This window comes from Pipistrellus hanaki (assembly GCF_964339955.1).
Source record: "Pipistrellus hanaki genome assembly, chromosome: 13".
NCBI lineage: Eukaryota > Metazoa > Chordata > Mammalia > Chiroptera > Vespertilionidae > Pipistrellus > Pipistrellus hanaki.
In genome coordinates, this window is record NC_140515.1 from 55069506 (window position 1) to 55086832 (window position 17327).

At 57.6% G+C, this 17327-nt stretch overlaps 1 protein-coding gene across 1 annotated transcript; it reads left to right on the top strand.

Annotated features, from left to right (window-relative positions):
• The first annotated feature begins 3498 nt into the window (after positions 1–3498).
• On the top strand, positions 3499–8255 carry CLEC3B (C-type lectin domain family 3 member B). The gene is made up of 3 exons (XM_084903006.1): positions 3499–3984; positions 6572–6670; positions 7759–8255. The coding sequence occupies exons 1-3, from the start codon at positions 3876–3878 to the stop codon at positions 8157–8159; spliced, it is 609 nt and encodes a 202-aa protein (XP_084759132.1). The 5' UTR covers positions 3499–3875; the 3' UTR covers positions 8160–8255.
• Positions 8256–17327: the final 9072 nt, after the last annotated feature.

A 17327-nucleotide genomic window follows, 5' to 3' on the forward strand; every position in this document is an offset into this window, starting at 1 on the left:
CTGGTTTGGTCTGGCTGGGTTCTTTAGCGCTCAGATGCCTTTTGGTGATGCCTGCAAGAGCCTGGCATCGTCTCCTCAGGTCCCAAGAAGTGCTCCCGGGAAGAGAGAGAGCTCTGGTTCTGGCCTTACGAACGGGCTCACAGCAACGAACACCCTGGAATGAGGGTCCTGAGAAAAATGGCCAAAAGCAAATGCTTATGGTGTGTATTTTGTGAAAATAGTTCCCCCTTGGAGAGCCTTTAGTATAAGAATCACACAAGCCCTAACCGGTTTGGCTCAGTGGATAGATCGTCAGCCTGCGGACTGAAGGGTCCCAGGTTCGATTCCGCTCAAGGGCATGTACCTTGGTTGCGGGCACATCCCTAATGAGGGGTGTGCAGGAGGCAGCTGATCGGTATTTCTGACTCTATCCCTCTCCCTTCCTCTCTGTAAAAAATCAATAAAATATATTTAAAAATAAAATTAAATATGTATAAAAAAAAGAATCACACAAAAAGGTGCATTTGCCTTGTGCATGTGGAGCTCCAGGGAGGAGAAGAGAGAGGCACTCTGCCCAGGTGTCCGCCCAGGGCTTCCGCCTGGCCGGTGAGCCTCCCGGGGCCCGGGGAAGCCCAGTTCTTGCTTCCTGTCCCCCTTCCCCCCCAGAGCGAGGGTCTTGGTGGCCACTTTGGTCCGTAGCCAACCTTTCTTATCAGCCTCGTGAAATTGCTTAATGTTTTATAACCACTCCCTGGTGTTTTGTAAGATTTTCTTGTTATGTCAGCATCGAGAAGGCTGCTTTAGAGATGCTGTCATTTGATTACTCAGCCTGCCATTGTACTCTGGGGCGGGAGGGCCGTTCTCCACAGCCCCAGCAGGCTCCCGGGAGCCGGGATCCGCTCCGAGCGCCTCCCACGTGTTGGAACCCTGTCTGTTCTTGGGCTGAGCAGTCTGTTTCTCTCCAGGGGGTCAGATCCTCCCAGTCAATCTTAAAGGACCAGAAGGCGCTGCTTCGTGAAGGGAATTTCAGCCTTGTGATTCCTATACTAAAGTTCTGTTTCCATTAGACAAGTAGGGTAAGGAGCGAGGCACCGATTGCCCAACGGGAAGAGCACGTGGGAGCCATGCAGGCTGCTCCGGGGGCCTGGCACGGGCACCTGCTCTGCAGGCCTGTCCCTGCAGAGGGAAGCAGCTGCCTGCGCTGGGACTTGGAGCTGCGCCCTGTTGAGAACTCGGCCTGGGCGTCATTATTTTTTAGCGTTTTTCCCGGGATTGTCCCTCCTCCCTGCTCCCGGGGGGCTGTGACAGAGCGTGGCAGCGGCCGGGGGCCAGTTAGGGTCGGGGCGAGTGTAGAAGCCTTTGGTCCTGGTGTTGAAGGCGTCAGGCAGATGAGACAGACGATGAGGCTTTGCCGGCCACTCGTACAGCCGCTTCCCACTGCACCGCCCGGCCGAGCAGTCAGTGAGGATGAAGGAAGGAGAGAGATGCGGGGTGGGCAAAAGGAGGTTTGCAGCATGAGTGTGAGAACGTGTATTCTTGTGTTATTTCTTCCTAATTGTTATTACTTATGTGACAGCGGTCAGCAGTGTACATTGCAAATGCCACAGAGCCGCCACAGGCAGGGCCTCTCCAGGCCAGGCGGTCATTAGAAATGTGTGGCCCTTGCCTGCCGGAGCCCGCCCCCAGCTGAAGGACAGCAGCATCTCCTGAGAGAAACTGCCACTTGCCTTGCCGAGGCCATACGGAGTCAGAGATGACGCTTGTTAACCTCTGCCCCCTCCCCTCCCCTCACGGCCTCCAGGAGATACGGGTCCTGCTGTGGGAAGGACTGGTTACTCATCAAAATAATGGCAAAACCTGGCTTGGCATGTGCCAGGGGATTAGAGGGGGAGCGGGTTCTGGGGGTGCCGGGCCAGCGCCATGTCTGGAAAGGGGGTCCGTGTCCCCACAAAGAGGACTGGAGTTCCTAATTCGCTGCTGGCAGCCCCCTGACCGCTGGACCTGGCAGTCACGTGGAGCCACAGAAAAGGCCACAGCCCTTCTTCAATCTGTGAGAGAAGTGAGGGCTCAGGGCAGACCTCTGCTCCCCAAATGGGAGAGACCAACCGGCAAATCAGAGACGCCCGCTTACTGGGCTGAAAGCTCTGGGGCCAGAACCAGGAAGGGAAGCCTGAGCCCTGGGAGCTGCTGGAGGCTCGGCTTCGGGGGAACTGGGCAGCGGGCCCCACACTTGTGTGTGTGTGTGTGTGTGTGTGTGTGTGTGTGTGTGTGTTATCTCCAGGAGCTCAGCCTGGCTCCCACAGTGACTTTTAGAAAAATTCTCCCCTCGTGCAGGAGGAGGGACAGAGGGCCGTTTTGAAACACATGAGAGCACCGTTGTTTTTAACAAGGTCCCCTCAGGAGACACTAACCGGAGCCTCCTCCGGACCTGGCTGCTGGGAGGAGGGGAGTGTCCCACCCCGGCCGGAGGCGGGCAGCAGGGCCATGGGCCTGAGCAGCAGCCTCAGAGGAAGACCTCATCGCAAGGCCAGGGCAGAGCGGAGGCAGCCCTTGTGGAATGGAGGGCTGACCACCAGGCCAGCGAGGCCTGGAACAGGACTTCCCTCCGCAGGGTCCTGAGGCCAGACTGCAGGCCCGGTCTGTGGTTTGGGCTCAGGCTGCGACCGCCCTTGCAATGCTCTCGGAGATTCGCACCCTGGACACTCACCTGTGAGGAGAGCGTGGGAGGCTCTGGGCCTCCCTGGCGGCGGCCGCAGCTCTGACTTGGGCCAGGGAGCTGAGAGGAAACATCTGTGCGGGCGAGGGTGGGGGTGAGGGGGGACGGGGGTGGGAGAGGGAGTGGGGGTGGGGGTGGGGTGGGGGTGGGGGTGGGGGTAGGGCGGGGGTGGGGTGGGAGTGGGGTGGGGTGGGGTGGGGCCGTGTTGGGCCAGAAGTTTTCCTGCTGGGCTGATGTGGGTGGATGGCCAGAGGGTGTTGTCTGTAACTCAGATTTCCAACAGTTTGGAGGAAAAAAACAGCAGGAACTTGACAGCTAAAATGGGCCTTTTAGAGCTCTCTCCTGATTTCTCTGCCTCTGGGCTCTGTTAGGAAGATGATCTGTGTGTGTGTGTGGGGTGGGGGGAATGGGTATAAAAAGGCGGGGGTTGGGGGGATGCGTTAGTGCAGGGACATTTCCTGGAGGCTGGGTTACTCAGGAGCGTTAGCCCAGGTCATCTTCTGGCTGAAGGACCGCTGCTTGCCGCCCCTCGGCTGGCAGAGGCCTGGGGGCCGGTGCCAGCCCAGCGACCCTCCACACGGGGAGGATGAGCTCCACACTCTCTCGGGGGTTGTGGGTGGATCCATTGCAGGCGGCCGCTGACTGTCGCCCTTGGCCCCAAATCCAAGCTGGTTCTGTCATACCGGCGTGTTCCCCTCTTCCTGAAGCACCTCTTCCTAACGAACACCCCTAACGCAGCGCCCCTGCTCCGGGACCGCCCTGCTCAGTTTAAATACTGGCGCTGCCCCCAGCGTCCCAGCAGCTTGGGTACGTCCTTTGACCTCACGGAGCCTCAGTTTCTGCATCTGTAAAATGGGGGGATGACAGGACTTCCCCCATGTCGCTGTTGGGGAGCCTCTCCGAGCTAACTCCAGGGAAGGAGGTGCCCCCACGCCTGCCCTGGGTGTGAGCATTAACACTATGTGTTTGTCAGATCCTAGAAGATAGTTCAGAAGGCAGGGCCAGGGCTGGGGCTGGTCCCGGGGAGGAGGCTCTGAGCTCCCAGCCTCCCCTCTGAGGCGTTGTGTTTTGTTTTGCTGGCGCGCCCGCCGCCAAGTCTGGGAGGTTTCCTGGACAGAGGTCCCGCGCCACTGCTCTCGCCACTGCTCTCCGGCCGGCCGGGCGCTCTGCAGGCGGCACCATGGAGCTCTGGGGGGCCTGCCTGCTCCTCTGCCTCTCCTCCCTCCTGACCCAGGTCACCGCCGAGCCGCCCTCCCCCAAGGTCAAGAAGGCTGCAAATGCCAAGAAAGGTAAGGAGGGGGCCAGGGCGCCCCCCATCTTCCAGGGAGCTGGTCTTGGGGCTCCTTTTCCTCCTTCGCTGGGCCCCGGGGCTCCTTTTCCTTCTGGGTGAGTCTGGAGAGCATTGGGAAAGTCCCCCTGGGGCCGGGGAGTGTTCCCCGCAGCAGGGGCGGCTGCCAGAAAGAACTGACTCTCACAGTCTGAAAGAACCTTCTAGATCATCAGAACTGGCATCCACTCCTCTCCCCCTCGGTTTTAAATCAAACTCTCTGGTGAGATGCTCAGCCCTCACCGGAGAGAGCCGGTGGCTCTGCTTTGCCAGCTCCGCCCCTCGGGTTTCTCAGCTGTGAAGTGGGGGTCCTGGCCTCTGCCCCGAGGGTCGTCATGAGGATCTGATGATACAGAACTTACGAAGTGCCCGGCACACAGGGTACACTTGATGCAGAGGGGGGCAGGAATAATTAATTCTTGGGTCCACGGCATAGCCCAGCCTTGAAACTCAAACTAGGCCGCCGGAGGCTGCTTTCTCTCCCTCTGTGGCCCCTGGGGTCTGGGGTGTCCTTGGGTCACCTTGGCCTGCCCTGGGAGCCTCGCCCGCAGTGAGGTCAGCCCGAGTGTGTTGAGACAACACCAGTGCAGCGCCATGGCGATGGGCGGGCTGTCCCCCCACGGGGCCCAGGCGGGGCGAGTTCCAGGCGCCGGTCCCGGTCCGAGCGCAGAAGCACGGGAGCGCCGGGAGGGGCGCGTGGGCGCCCTCAGAGCCCCTCGGAGCCTCCTGTGGCCGTGGCCGTGGCCAGTGGCCGTGGCCAGTGGAGTATGTGCGTAAAGGTACATCAGGATAAGAGAGACCCACAGGGGGTGACAGAGAACGGGCCGAGCCGATGGAAAAGAATTCCAAGCTTCTGTTTACAAAGCGAGCAAAGAAAAGTTCAAAACGGGATAGTGTGCTGGCCTTTGTTTTGAAAAGGTGATTTACAGGAACAATCCCATTGCCTGGTGCATGTGTAGGGCTTTTCTGGAAGCCTTTATGGGGTTAGTAACAGTGATCGCCTCTGGGAGCAGAGCCGCTCAGCCAGAGGTGAGGCTCGCAGGGAGGCACAGGCAGCGGGAACGCCAGGGGCCACGCAGCCACGTCTGGGCCAGGAGCCCAGGTCGCGGGGTGGCCTCACAGGGGTCACAGGTCCTCGGCGCAGAAGCTGGAGGACATCCACTGCAATCGCACATCAGGAATCTGAGCCTGGCACAGCGTTGGGGCGAGGCCCTCCTGACCCCTCACCCCAAGCTGTAGGGACCCCCTCCTCCCTGGGTGCGCCCTTAGCTGAGTGCCCTTGTGAAGTGCCCAACTTGTGCCACCTCACGCGGCACCCTGTGCTGGGCGCCATGTGGTGGGGACAGAGCTGCTGAGGACTGGCCGAGGCAGAGGCCCGGGTGAGGCACACACAACCCGCCAGGCTCCTCTCCCAGCCCCAAACCCGCCCTTTTTGGCCTTGCTCATCTGGGTGTCATTTTCCTCATGTCTGATAAGTTGCAACACGAATTTCTGTGCACACAAGTGTGGTTCTGCTCGCATTTGTTTCCTGCCATTCCCCTGCCAAGACATCCTGTGGATGGACAGAGGCTCTGACCTCACCTCATGGCTGTGGACTTCATGCAGGCCCAGCCAAGTGGGCCATGAAGCCCATCCCCCCTTCTCCCCTCCCCCAAACTGAGCGCAGCTTTCTTAAAGTCCCCGGGGTTTCAGGAAGACGGGGCCGCCCTCAGAGCTCTCATTACACACAGGAAGCCCTCTCGCTCACCGGCTCCCTGCAGGGCCTGGGCTCACGTTAGGAGTCTGTGCTGTCAGAGGCGGGCAAGGCCAAGCTCGGAGCCCTGTGGCCTGGGTTCAGGACAGCCAAAGGCAAGGCTTAGGCTGGCCCTGCGATCTTGGGTGAGCTGCTTCAGCGTGGCCTCAGTTTGCCGTTGGGGAAGCTGCGGTGTAGAAACTTTGCAGCTTCCAGGGCTGATTGCAAGCCCAGCGCTGCTCACAGCTTTATTTCTCGTAGTCTCCGTTTTCTGCGGAGTCCTCTCAGGTGGGCCTGCTGCTTCCCACCTTACAGGTGAGGAAACTGAATTCAGAGAGGCCGAGCACTGAATTCATGCTCCAGGTCACGGGCATCCGTGTGACCTCCGAGGCCACGCACACCCTTACCTGTGCCCCCACGCTCGGTCCCGGGCTGGATCTGTCTTATTCCTCTTACCTGGAGAGAGGACCCTGGGAGGTCTCAAGGGCCCCGTCCCTGCTTCCTGTGCTCCGTTCTCTTTGGAGCTGGAAGGGTGGCCGGATGGTTGGTGGTCACGGAAGACTGCCTGCACCCCCGCCCCGCCCCTGACAATCCCAACACCACAGGAACCCCGGCGATGTCCCTGAGCACATGGCCCACAGGTCTCACCTCAGCAAGAGCAAGTGGCAGGTCCCCCTGGCAGAGGCGAATCCTCAGCGAATACTTAGCCTGTCACCAGCAGAGAGACAAAGCATACGTCGACGGGGTCTCCCCTCCCTCTCCCCTGCCTTCCTCCCGTGTTCACCACCATCTCCACGCCCTCCTGCCTCCATCCTAGACGTTGTGAGCCCGAAGATGCTTGAGGAGCTCAAGAGCCAGCTGGAGAGCCTGGCGCAGGAGGTGGCGCTGCTGAAGGAGCAGCAGGCGCTGCAGACGGGTGAGTGCGGCAGCCTTTCCGGGCAGCAGCGAGCCGGAGAGAAGGGCTCGGGCAGGCGGGCAGGCAGCAGTGCCCGAGGCCTCTGGCCAGCACCCCGCGGGCTCCGCTGGGCCAGGCCCATAGGCCAGGGCATCCGGACTCGGGGGCCCCCTGGTGTGTGGGAGTGGGAATGTCCCAAAGGACAGAGGCTCTCCCACAGCATCATCGCCCACTGGGAGCAGGACCCACAGGTGGCACCACCCGAACTGTTCCCGGGAGACCCTCACTCAGCCAGGCTCTGCCGCTGTAGGGGGCATCGGCTTCACCCCCTGTGTGCCAGCAGCTTTGCTGAAGCTGGCATTCTTTTTTTTTATTTTTATGTTTTCATTGATTTCAGAGAGGAGGGGAGAGAGGGAAGAGAAAGATAGAAACATCAATGATCAGAATCATTGATTGGCTGTCTCCTACACGCCCCACACTGGAGAGGGAGCCTGCAACCCGGGCATGCGCCCTGACCGGGAATTGAACCAGTGACCTCCTGGTTCATAGGCTGACACTCAACCACTAAGCCACACCGGCCGGGCCATCGACTCATTCTTCACAGGAAACCCATGCAGTGGGCCTATTGATATAACCCCGCCTCCATTTTTAATATATATATATATATATATATATATATATATATATATATATATATATATATATATATATATATATTATTGATTTTTCACAGAGAGGAAGGGAGAGGGATAGAGAGCTAGAAACATCAATGAGAGAGAAACATCGACCAGGTGCCTCTTGCACACCCCCACCAAGGATGTGCCTGCAACCAATGCACATGCCCTTAACCGGAATCGAACCTGGGGCCTTAAAGGAGGAGGAGGAGGAGGAAGAGGAGGAGGAGGGAGATACGAGGGGCTGCCAGCAGAGGGCGCGAAGGAGCAAAGGGCTGATTGCAAGCCCAGCGCTGTGCTCAGCTCTGTCTTGGGCTAGTTTTCTGCCTGAATCCGGGGGTCACACTAGGGCCCAGCAACAGAGCGTGAGCGGGGACGGTCAGGGGCGCTTGGGCTCGGCCCGGGCCCCTCGGTGACGCCCTCTCTCCCTCCCAGTCTGCCTGAAGGGCACCAAGGTGCACATGAAATGCTTCCTGGCCTTCGCCCAGGCCAAGACCTTCCACGAGGCGAGCGAGGACTGCATCTCGCGCGGCGGCACGCTGGGCACCCCGCACACGGGCGCCGAGAACGAGGCCATGTTCGAGTACCTGCGGCAGAGCGTGGGCGCCGAGGCCGAGATCTGGCTGGGCCTCAACGACATGGCCGCCGAGGGCGACTGGGTGGACATGACGGGCGGCCACATCGCCTACAAGAACTGGGAGGCGGAGATCACGGCGCAGCCGGACGGCGGCAAGGCCGAGAACTGCGCCGCGCTGGCCGGCGCCGCCAACGGCAAGTGGTTCGACAAGCGCTGCCGCGACAGGCTGCCCTACATCTGCCAGTTCGCCATCGTGTAGCCGGGCCCAGGGCCGGGCCTCCAGCCTCCGACCCCGCTCGCACACGCCCTGCAGTGCTTGGAGCCTCCTTTTGCAAATAAAGTCGGTGCAGCTTTTGCAGAGTGGCTGGGTCCGGGCGGGGTGCGGGGGCGGGTGCGGGGTGCGGGTGCGGGGTGCAGGGGGCGGGGTGCAGGGGGCGGGGTGCGGGGGCGGGGTGCAGGGGCGGGGTGCGGGGTGCATGGGGCGGGGTGCGGGTGCGGGGTGTGGGGTGCTGGAGGGGGGAAGGAGGGAGGTGAAGGCCGCTGCACACCGCGTTTCACTCCGCGAGTGGATTCCGGAGGGAGGAGGAAGAGAGCCCTGACGGCTGGCTGCTGCCTAAAAAACAAAAACAAAAACAAAACAAACTTTCATTTTTCATATCATTTCCTACATTCAGAAAAGTTGCAACAGTTCCCGTGTGCCCTTCGACTCATCCTCCAGACGTGAACATTCCCCCTTCTCTGCTTTGCCCTTTCCTGTCTCTGAACCACTGGGCTGTGCACTGCAGGTGCGAGGCTCCGGCCCCCCGAATACCTGAGTGTGTTTCCCGAAAGCCAAGGCCATTTCCCTGGTCTGTGGTCAAGGTGGGGGATGAGCACGGATGGCTCCAATGGTGTCATCTAAGCCGCAGCCAGCCTTCTGACCGCCAGGCCTCTCTCTAAACTAGGGGTGTCGAACTCAATCAGAGAAGGGGCCAAAATCTAAAATCCAGCCTAAATCGCGGGCCGAATGGTTTACTGAACAGTCATAAACTGACAATGTCATAAACTGACAGCGGAGTGCAGTGATGACAGCGTGGTGTGGGCCACATTGCAAGGCCTGGCGGGCTGGATTTGGCCCGCGGGCCTTGTGTTTGACACATGTGCTCTAAACGATCGCCAGGCCTCTCTCTAAACTCCGCTTCCCCAGCTGGACCCCAGCATCCCCTCCCCAGCCTCAGGGCGGGAGCCCCCCACACGCTCCCTTTCTGGGGTGCACTTACATGCTGAGTCCTGCTGGGGGTGGGGGTGGGAGTGCGCGGGAGCAGAGGCTGCCCACAGTGGGGTCAGCAACCCCCTCCTTGCCCAACACATAGTGTGTGTGTGTGTGTGTGTGTGTGGGGGGGCGGTCCCAGAAGCCAAACATGACAATTGCCAGGGTTGCCTGCACTGGTGTGTCCCTGTTCTTCCCACTCCGCACGGAAGTCCTCCCTGTTAACAAAAGCAGCTGCCACTCACTGAGCCACCTATTGCAGGAGATGTAAGTATGTCATCTTAATCAATCTTACCCGCCAGGATAAGCTGTCTCATTACCCCCGTCCCTTGGAGAAGGAAGTTGAGGCTCCGAGAAGTTAAGTGATTTCCTTTGGTCACACAGCTCACACGCAGCTGAGCCAGGACTGAACCCAGGGCTGATTTCCAGGGCCTTGGCCTTCCTACCATCACTCCAATGCTTGCTTCCTGTGCTGGAATTTTCCCGAGATAAAACAGAGGTGGCCTGGCTATCCCTAGCGGCTACTGGCCAGCTCTTGGCCTGCCCTGGCCCTTCCGGTCCCATAGGCTCAGCTCGAATGACACCTCCTACAGGAAGCCTTCCTTAGCCCACTGGCCACGGCACTGGCCACGCTCTGGACTTCTCTAGCACCGAGTTCGGCGTGGCTGTCTTTTGGAGAGTCTCGCCTTCGGTAATAAATTGGTGACAGTTTGATTCGATCCATGGTCGTCGGGGGGCTGGCTCAGGCAGCATACTTCTGGCTTGGTATCATCACAGAAAGAGTCTCACGTGATTGCTCTATGATGGGAAGAGGTAATGAGGTCCATTGTAGGGGCAAGAATCTCGGGCTCAGAAGGGTGATGGGACTTGTTCAAGAAAGCCCAGCAAAAGGCAACGCTGACACTCCGGTCTAGGTCTTAGAGCGGAGCCTGGGGCTCTTTCTAGTCCCCTCGGCCGTCTAGCAGGAAGTAGGTGGCCAGAGGTTGCCAAGGTTCCTGAAGGGGGTGGCTGCTGGCCAGGGTGCCCGGGGAAGCGGCCCTGGGACACCGAGTTGGCCAGACAGAGAGAATTACCCACTTCCGGCAGCAGGTGGCAGTATGGGCAAGAGAATGGTTACCCATCTTGGATCAGCCGCCAGCTCTTACATTTGGGACACCTGTGGACTTGGAGCTGGGGTGCACCTGTCCTGGGATTTTTATTTTAAATTTCGATGTTTTGTTCATCACGGATTTTTTTTTGCATTAATTTAAAAAAAAATACATTTTATTGATTTTTTACAGAGAGGAAGGGAGAGAGAGAGTTAGAAACATCCATGAGAGACAGTCATCGATTAGCTGCCTCTTGTTCGCCCCCTACTGGGGATGTGCCCGCAACCAAGGTACATGCCCTTGACCAGAATCGAACCCGGGACTCTTCAGTCCGCAGGCCGATGCTATATCCACTGAGCCAAACCGGTTTCGGCTTTTGCATTAATTTTTATTTTAAAAAACATCTCATTCAAGCGTTATGTATTATGATTACTGAAGGTGTTTTTTTGTTTTTGTGTTTGTTTGTTTTGTGTGTGTGTTCCTTCTATTTTGTACCCCAGGTGAGTGCATCACTCACTTCACTAGTCCCAGCCCTGGCCCAGAGGTACAAAATTAGGAGCATTTTCCAGGGGGTGTATGAACCATGATAAATAATCAGTTTCTAGATCGTCAGCTTCTGTGTTGCTCTACTAGGTGGAGGCCTCTTTCACAATCAGCCTTTCCCTCTTTGCCTTGGTGTGTTGCCTTCACAACAGTGTGAAATATTGGTGTGGTGTCGAAGAAGCAGACTGGGCGAACATTCTTTTGCAAGGAATCCAACAGAGAGCCCTTTGGCCTGTGCCTGAGGAGGCCAGGTAGTAAGACACGCCACTCTTTAGTCTCACCAACTTATCTGATCAATGCTGCTCAACATTGACAGCTCTAAAAGTGAAAACGTGAGTTATTGGTGCAGAACTCTGCTTCACTGTATGATGTATGAACCAATTTAAAAAGAAAAATCCATGTTTATAAAAATATACACTAGGCCTGTGATGTTTTGCGCCATTGTGTGCTAACAGTAAGTGGGTTCCCCATGCTTAAAGGAATTCATCTAGAAAAACCTGCTTAAAGAGAGGGGGCATCACCGTAGCATCCAAACATGACCTAAGGTAGCAGAGCGGGAAGAATCTAGCAGGGCTGCCCTCTGGGACCACTTGTTTACCAGATGCTTGCTCTCGCTCATCTACCCAGGATAGGCTCAAGCTGCGAATTGCCTGCCTTCCCTCTGAAGCCCAGCCTCTCCTTCGTCCAGCATTTCATATAGAAGCCTTCACCGCCCCATTTGTCCTGGAGCCCATGTTCGTAGGAAACCCACCTACGTACATAAGTAACGAACGTTCCCTGTTATTTTAAAATATATTTTATTGATTTTTTACAGAGAGGGAGATAATTAGAAACATCCATGAGAGTCACCAATCAGCTGCCTCTTGCACGGCCCCTACTGGGAATGTGCCCGCAACCAGGATACATGCCCTTGACCGGAATCCAACCAGGGACCCTTCAGTCAGCAGGCTGACACTCTATCCACTGAGCCAAACCAGTTTCGGCTCCCCGTTGATTATGAAGTTTGTCCTGCAAGGTTTCAGCTTGTGCAGTTTGTTTTTAAAGTCCCCAAACGACCGTGACTGTGGAGAGCGGCCACAGCGTTTGGACAGGTTCAAGCCTCGGGCTAATCAGAGGCAACGCCACGTGCAAGTCCCAGCGGGGAGGGCAAAGCCCTCCCGGCACCGTTATAGCCAAAGGCGCTGGCTGTGAGCTTGGCCTTATGGTCCGAACCTGTATCCCCACGTGACTAACATGATGAGGGTTTGATAGAGTTCAGGTGCATGTAATTGAGTAGGTTCAAAACCGACAAGAATGTTGTAAACATCTTGACCACGCCCTTCCTTTGCCTCGTGGAAACTGGCTATAAAATAAAGGCTTGGGTTGTAGCCGGTGGCGCTGTCTCTCCATCAGAGAGGGCAGAGTCCCATCCAGACCCCGCTTTCCTCTCCTGTCTTTTCTCAGTCCTTCACCGCCCCCTCTCAGGCTCACCAAACCTGGCTGTGCCGGCTGGGCACATGTGACTCCTGCATTGACAGAGATATGGGAATGATCAGCAAGCCAGCGAGGGGCTGTTGGGGGATTGCAAGGCCAGCCGGGAGCACCGGGGGGCTGAAGGGCCAGGAAAGCCATCTCTGTATGGAGGACACAGCCACACAGAGCTGTCCGTGCCCAGCCTCAGAGCCTGTAGGTGCTCCCGCTGGGTGAGCCCAGTTGGAAGGCAGCTCGCAGCAGGTCCAGACGATGCCGTCTTGGATCCCTGTCGGCGCCTAGCTGTCTCACTGTCTACTGACCACACCCCTCTCCCTTCCCGTGACAGAAAAGACGCCTGAATGTGGGGCTTCCTTAAGAGGGGTCTTACAATCAGTTCTCCCATCTTCTCAGTCGGCGCCTTCCCAATCATTAAACCTTCCCAAATTCCAAACTCTGACGTATTGATTATTGGTCTTTCTTTTGAAGCATGAGGCACTCGAACCTTGTACCTGTAAGGGTTCCTGTCCGTGGGGGTCTCCCCTCTAAGCCCATTTAAGTCAGCCACGCTGCCTGATTCCTTGCCAGAGGATGGAGAGGATCAGCGGGCAGTTTCTCGCCCTCAGCACGACCGCTGACCCGGGCAGGCTCCCTGTCTGCTCCGGGGGCTCCTCTGTGCTTCGTGAGATGTTCAGTAGCACCCAGCTGTGACAGCTAAAATGCCTGCAGACAGCCCGGCACATGGCCCAGTTGGTTGGAGCATCGTCCTGTACACTAAAAGGTGGCGGGTTCGATCCCTGGTCGGGGCACACGTGGAGGCAACCTACCGATGTTTCTCTCTCAATTAAAAAAAAAAAAAATGCTTTTAACATTAAAAAAAAGTTACCAAGTGTTCCCCGGTGAAGCAAAATCGCCCTCCCATTCTACACGCCTGTTGAGAAACAGGACCAGGGACCTATGAAGCTGGAACAGGAAGTTCGAAAAGCGTTAGTGGAGACATGTGGAGAGTGGCTACAGCGTTTGGACAGGTTTAAGCCCGGGACTAAGGAGAGGGAGCGATCCTCTTGTGGCAAAGCCACGTGCAAGTCCCAGCACAGTGAGAGCCAAAGGCTACGGCTGTGAGCTTGAGCCTGTAGTCCCACACGGCTGAGTGATGAGGGCTTGATAGAGTTCAGGTGCATGTAATTGAGTAGATTCAAAACTCATGAAAATTATTGTAACCATGCCCTTCCTTTGCCTCGTGGAATCTGGCTATAGAATAGACACTCAGCGTGCAAACTGTGGCGCCGTCTCTCCATCAGAGAGCAGTGTCCCACCAGCATCAGCTTTATTCTCTTGTCTGTCTTTTCTCAATCCTTCACTGCCCCCTCTCAGGCTCTCCCACGGCCATGCCCGCTAGGCACAGAGACAGACTTTGATGTTCTAAATTCCAAATCCACCATTTCACCTGCCTTACCAAGAAGCTGTATCTCCCAGCCAAAATTCAGAACACACGACTTAACAAAGTTTGAATTTTTTAATTTCCTCTATGAATTTATTCACCAGCACAGACAGCTCCCATCACATTTGTGTAGGGTTTTCCTTCCCCCACCCCCTTTTTTTGGGGGGGAAGGGGCTAATCCTCACCTGAAGATATTTTTTTCATGGAGTTTTAGAGAGACTGGAAGGGAGGAGGGAAGGGGAAAAAACAATGATTTTTAGAGAGAAAGGGAAGGAAGGAGGGAGGGAGAAGGGAGGACGGAGGGAAACATCCATGTGGAAGAGGAACATCGTTTGGTTGCCTCCCGCAAGCACCTCAAGCAAGGCCAGGGACCGAACCTGCAACTCAGGAACCGGGCCCTTTGGTCTGAGGGACGCCCTAACCAGTGAGCACCCCCGGCCAGGGCTCTCTTTCTCCTTGCATCCTCCACAGGCACTTCCCTTAATAAAATTCTTGCATGTCTAATCCCATGTTGGCTCTGCTTCTAGGAAAACTTGAGCTGGGTCGAAGGCTCCGAGCACGCGGCCCAAGCAGCTGGAACGGGGCTGGGAGGGCGGGGCTCAGCAGCTCTGGGAAAACCTGCTGCCAGGAGCAGAGTTGACTGACAGCTCGGCGGCCAGCCCTTCCTGTGGGCGCCTGGGCAATGACTGAGCAAGGCAGGGGCGTCCAGCTGCTCCGTGCCCGCCCACCCGCCCGCCCGCCCGCCCAGGTGCCTCCCCAGTGGCCAGGACAAGATTTTCTCAGAATTGAACTGCCCTCTGGGGTTCGTCTGCCCAGTCCCTCTCCCGTCTCTTCAGACGCTCCCTGCCATTGCTTCTTCTCCAGATTCTTCCCCCAATCAATCGCTTTAAGTCCCATTTTGCTGCCTGCTTCTCAGAGGCCCAGAGAAGAAATGGATTCCCTTCACGAAAAAAATAAAATGATATAAAACAATCTATAGCAACATTACATCCAAGGCAGTAAGATAGTCGTATTACTTAAAATCAGGACGTACCAGAAAATTGCAATGGACGCTCACACTACCTATGTTTCCCAAGCGAGGGGCTTGTGAGGATTCTATCAAAAACGGCCACTTACTGCCTTCCCCACCCCAGCCCCTGGACCACCCTCCGTAATGCCCAAGCGAGCAGCACACCAATGTCACCCTAACTCCTCTCCCCCCAACCCAACCCCACCCCCAACCAGTATGGCCTCGGGATTCCACTGGATCCACTCAGTGACAAACACGAATCTTCTGAGCTCTTGCACCCCCACCCCCAAACAAATCCCCCTCGTTCTGGCCCATCCCTCCTCCTCCTCCTGCTCCCCCTCCTCTCCCAGTGTGAGGGCCCTCCTCACCCCACTGTGAAGACAGGAGACTGGGGCGCAGGGAGGCCGGGGGGAGGGGGAGGCCTTGCCTTTGTGGTGAGAACGAGAAAAGCCGCCCTGGCCAGGGGCTCCCAGCTGGCCGCTGCCTCCTCCTGCTGAGCAGAAGCCCCCCTCACAGATCCCGATCCACCACCATCAGGCGGGGGCGGCCAGAACCAGACCGCTCTGCAATCCCGTCTGAGCACAGACCAGACCGAGGCCGCCGCGCACCCCGTCCGTCACCGGCCGCCCCAGCTGAGACGGGCGAGGGGCGGCCGTCGCTGCCCGACACGGCGCTGGCTCTGTTGCTTTCGTCTGACCTCCCTGTGTATAGAAACCCAGTCGTGGAATCGACCCTAAGAGCATCCAGCCCAGAGCAAAGCCCTGCTTTCCGTGACGTCCCCCCACAGCCCTTCACACCCTGAGTCCTGGGAGGAGTCCTCGAACACGCTGCCCCGAGTTGCTCAGGGCTCTCCATGTATGAGATGCTCCGGGCTCCTCATGTATGCATGTATAGCAGCTTCCTCATCACCACAAGCAGCCACTCCAGCTTCGCCCGTGCCGGGATCTGGAACCGGAATATAGACGGGGTCTGTCTGAGTCCAGCTTCTCCCTCTGTCTCTGAGGCGCTGGCCCCAACCTATGAAAGAAAAGGAAAGAAAAGGCGAGATGATGACAAGTATGCAATGCCATACTTGTCATCATCTCGCCTTTTCTTTCCTTTTACTCTGAGGGCTCCGTGACCTGGAGCCATGCTGCAAAGTGGAAACACACCTAACCTGCCCAGGCTGCCACCGAAGTTCTAAGGGGCACGCGGAGGCACTGCTGGGGGTGGGGGACCAGGCAGGTGGAGGGAAAGACAGAGAGGCAGGCGCCTCTGTGATGCTTTAAGAATAGCGACCTAGCCCTAACCGGTTTGGCTCAGTGGATAGAGCGTCGGCCTGCGGACTGAAAGGTCCTGGGTTCCATTCCGGTCAAGGGCATGTACCTTGGTTGCGGACACATCCCCAGTAGGAGGCGCCCTGGCGGGTTTGGCTGGATTCCGGTCGAGGGCACATGGCTTGATCCCTACTAGGGGGCGTGCAGGAGACAACTGATCCAGGATTTGCTCTTTGAAGATGTTTCTCTCTCCCTCCCTCCCTCCCTCCCTCTCCCTTCCTCTCCGAAATCATTAAAATATATATATATATATATATATATATATATATATATATATATATATATATATTAATATATATTTTTTTTAATTTTTTTTTTTTTTTAAATAGCAACCTAGCCCGCTGGGGTGGCTCAGTGGTTGAGTGTGGACCTATGAACCAGGAGGTCACGGTTTGATCCCCAGTGGGGAGGTTTGTGTGTGTGTGTAGGAAGCAGCCAGTCAATGATTCTCATCACGGATGTTTCTCTCTCTCCCTTTCCCTTCCTCTCTGAAATCAACACAAACATACATTTTTAAAAAGGAAGAAAGAATAGCAACCTAATGTCTTCTCGCCTGAAGGGGAGAGGAAACCACCCCAACACAAAGCAGCAAAGAGGAGGCCGGAGGGCCCTGTCCTGCCTGGGCCGGCGGGCTGGTGCGGGGGCGGCCAGCCGCGCTGCCCCGTCCCGTGCTGACCGGGTACTGTCTGCTCCGGGGCCCGCGCTGACCGTGTCCTGTCTGCTCCGGGGCCCGCGCTGACCGTGTCCTGTCTGCTCCGGGGCCCGCGCTGACCGTGTCCTGTCTGCTCCGGGGGCCGCGGGGAAGCGATGCCCCAAAGGAAAGCGGGGCCAAAGCCGGGCTCGGGGCCTGAGAGCAAACCTGCCTCCGCGGCGAGGGGTCCTCCCGGACCGGCTCTGCGCGGGTCCCGCAGGATAAGGGGCTGCGCTCCGTGGGGTCCCAGCAGCTGCTTCTCGCTCACACGCGGGGGCCTCCGTCCGACCTGGTTCTAATGGGGTTCATGTTGCGCCCCGATGAGGGCCCGGGGTCCTTCGCTTCTACCCCCAGGCCTGTGCGGGCGGCTTCTCCGGGGGAGCTGAGCCCCCAGCCGCCGCCGCTGCGGGCTGCACCCTGAGCCCCGCACCGGCCCTGGTCCCGCTGTGCAGGCGGGGGCGGGGGTGGGGGGGGGGTGGCGGAGGGGTCCTGGCTCACCGCGCGAGGCCAACCGCCCCAACCGCCCCAACCGCCCTCCAGACCCGGACTCTGCCGCGGGCCCCGCCCCCCTCCCCCTTCTCCCAGCCCCAAGGCCCTTGCTCACCCTCTGGGCTTCTCCGGTGTCCTCCCCTGGACCCTGT

Coding starts and splice junctions, on each gene's coding strand:
- CLEC3B (XM_084903006.1), top strand. CDS start 3,876: ATGGAGCTCTGGGGGGCCTGCCTGCTCCTCTGCCTCTCCTCCCTCCTG. Junction 3,985..6,571: donor GGCTGCAAATGCCAAGAAAG/GTAAGGAGGGGG, acceptor CCTCCATCCTAG/ACGTTGTGAGCCCGAAGATG. Junction 6,671..7,758: donor GCAGCAGGCGCTGCAGACGG/GTGAGTGCGGCA, acceptor TCTCCCTCCCAG/TCTGCCTGAAGGGCACCAAG.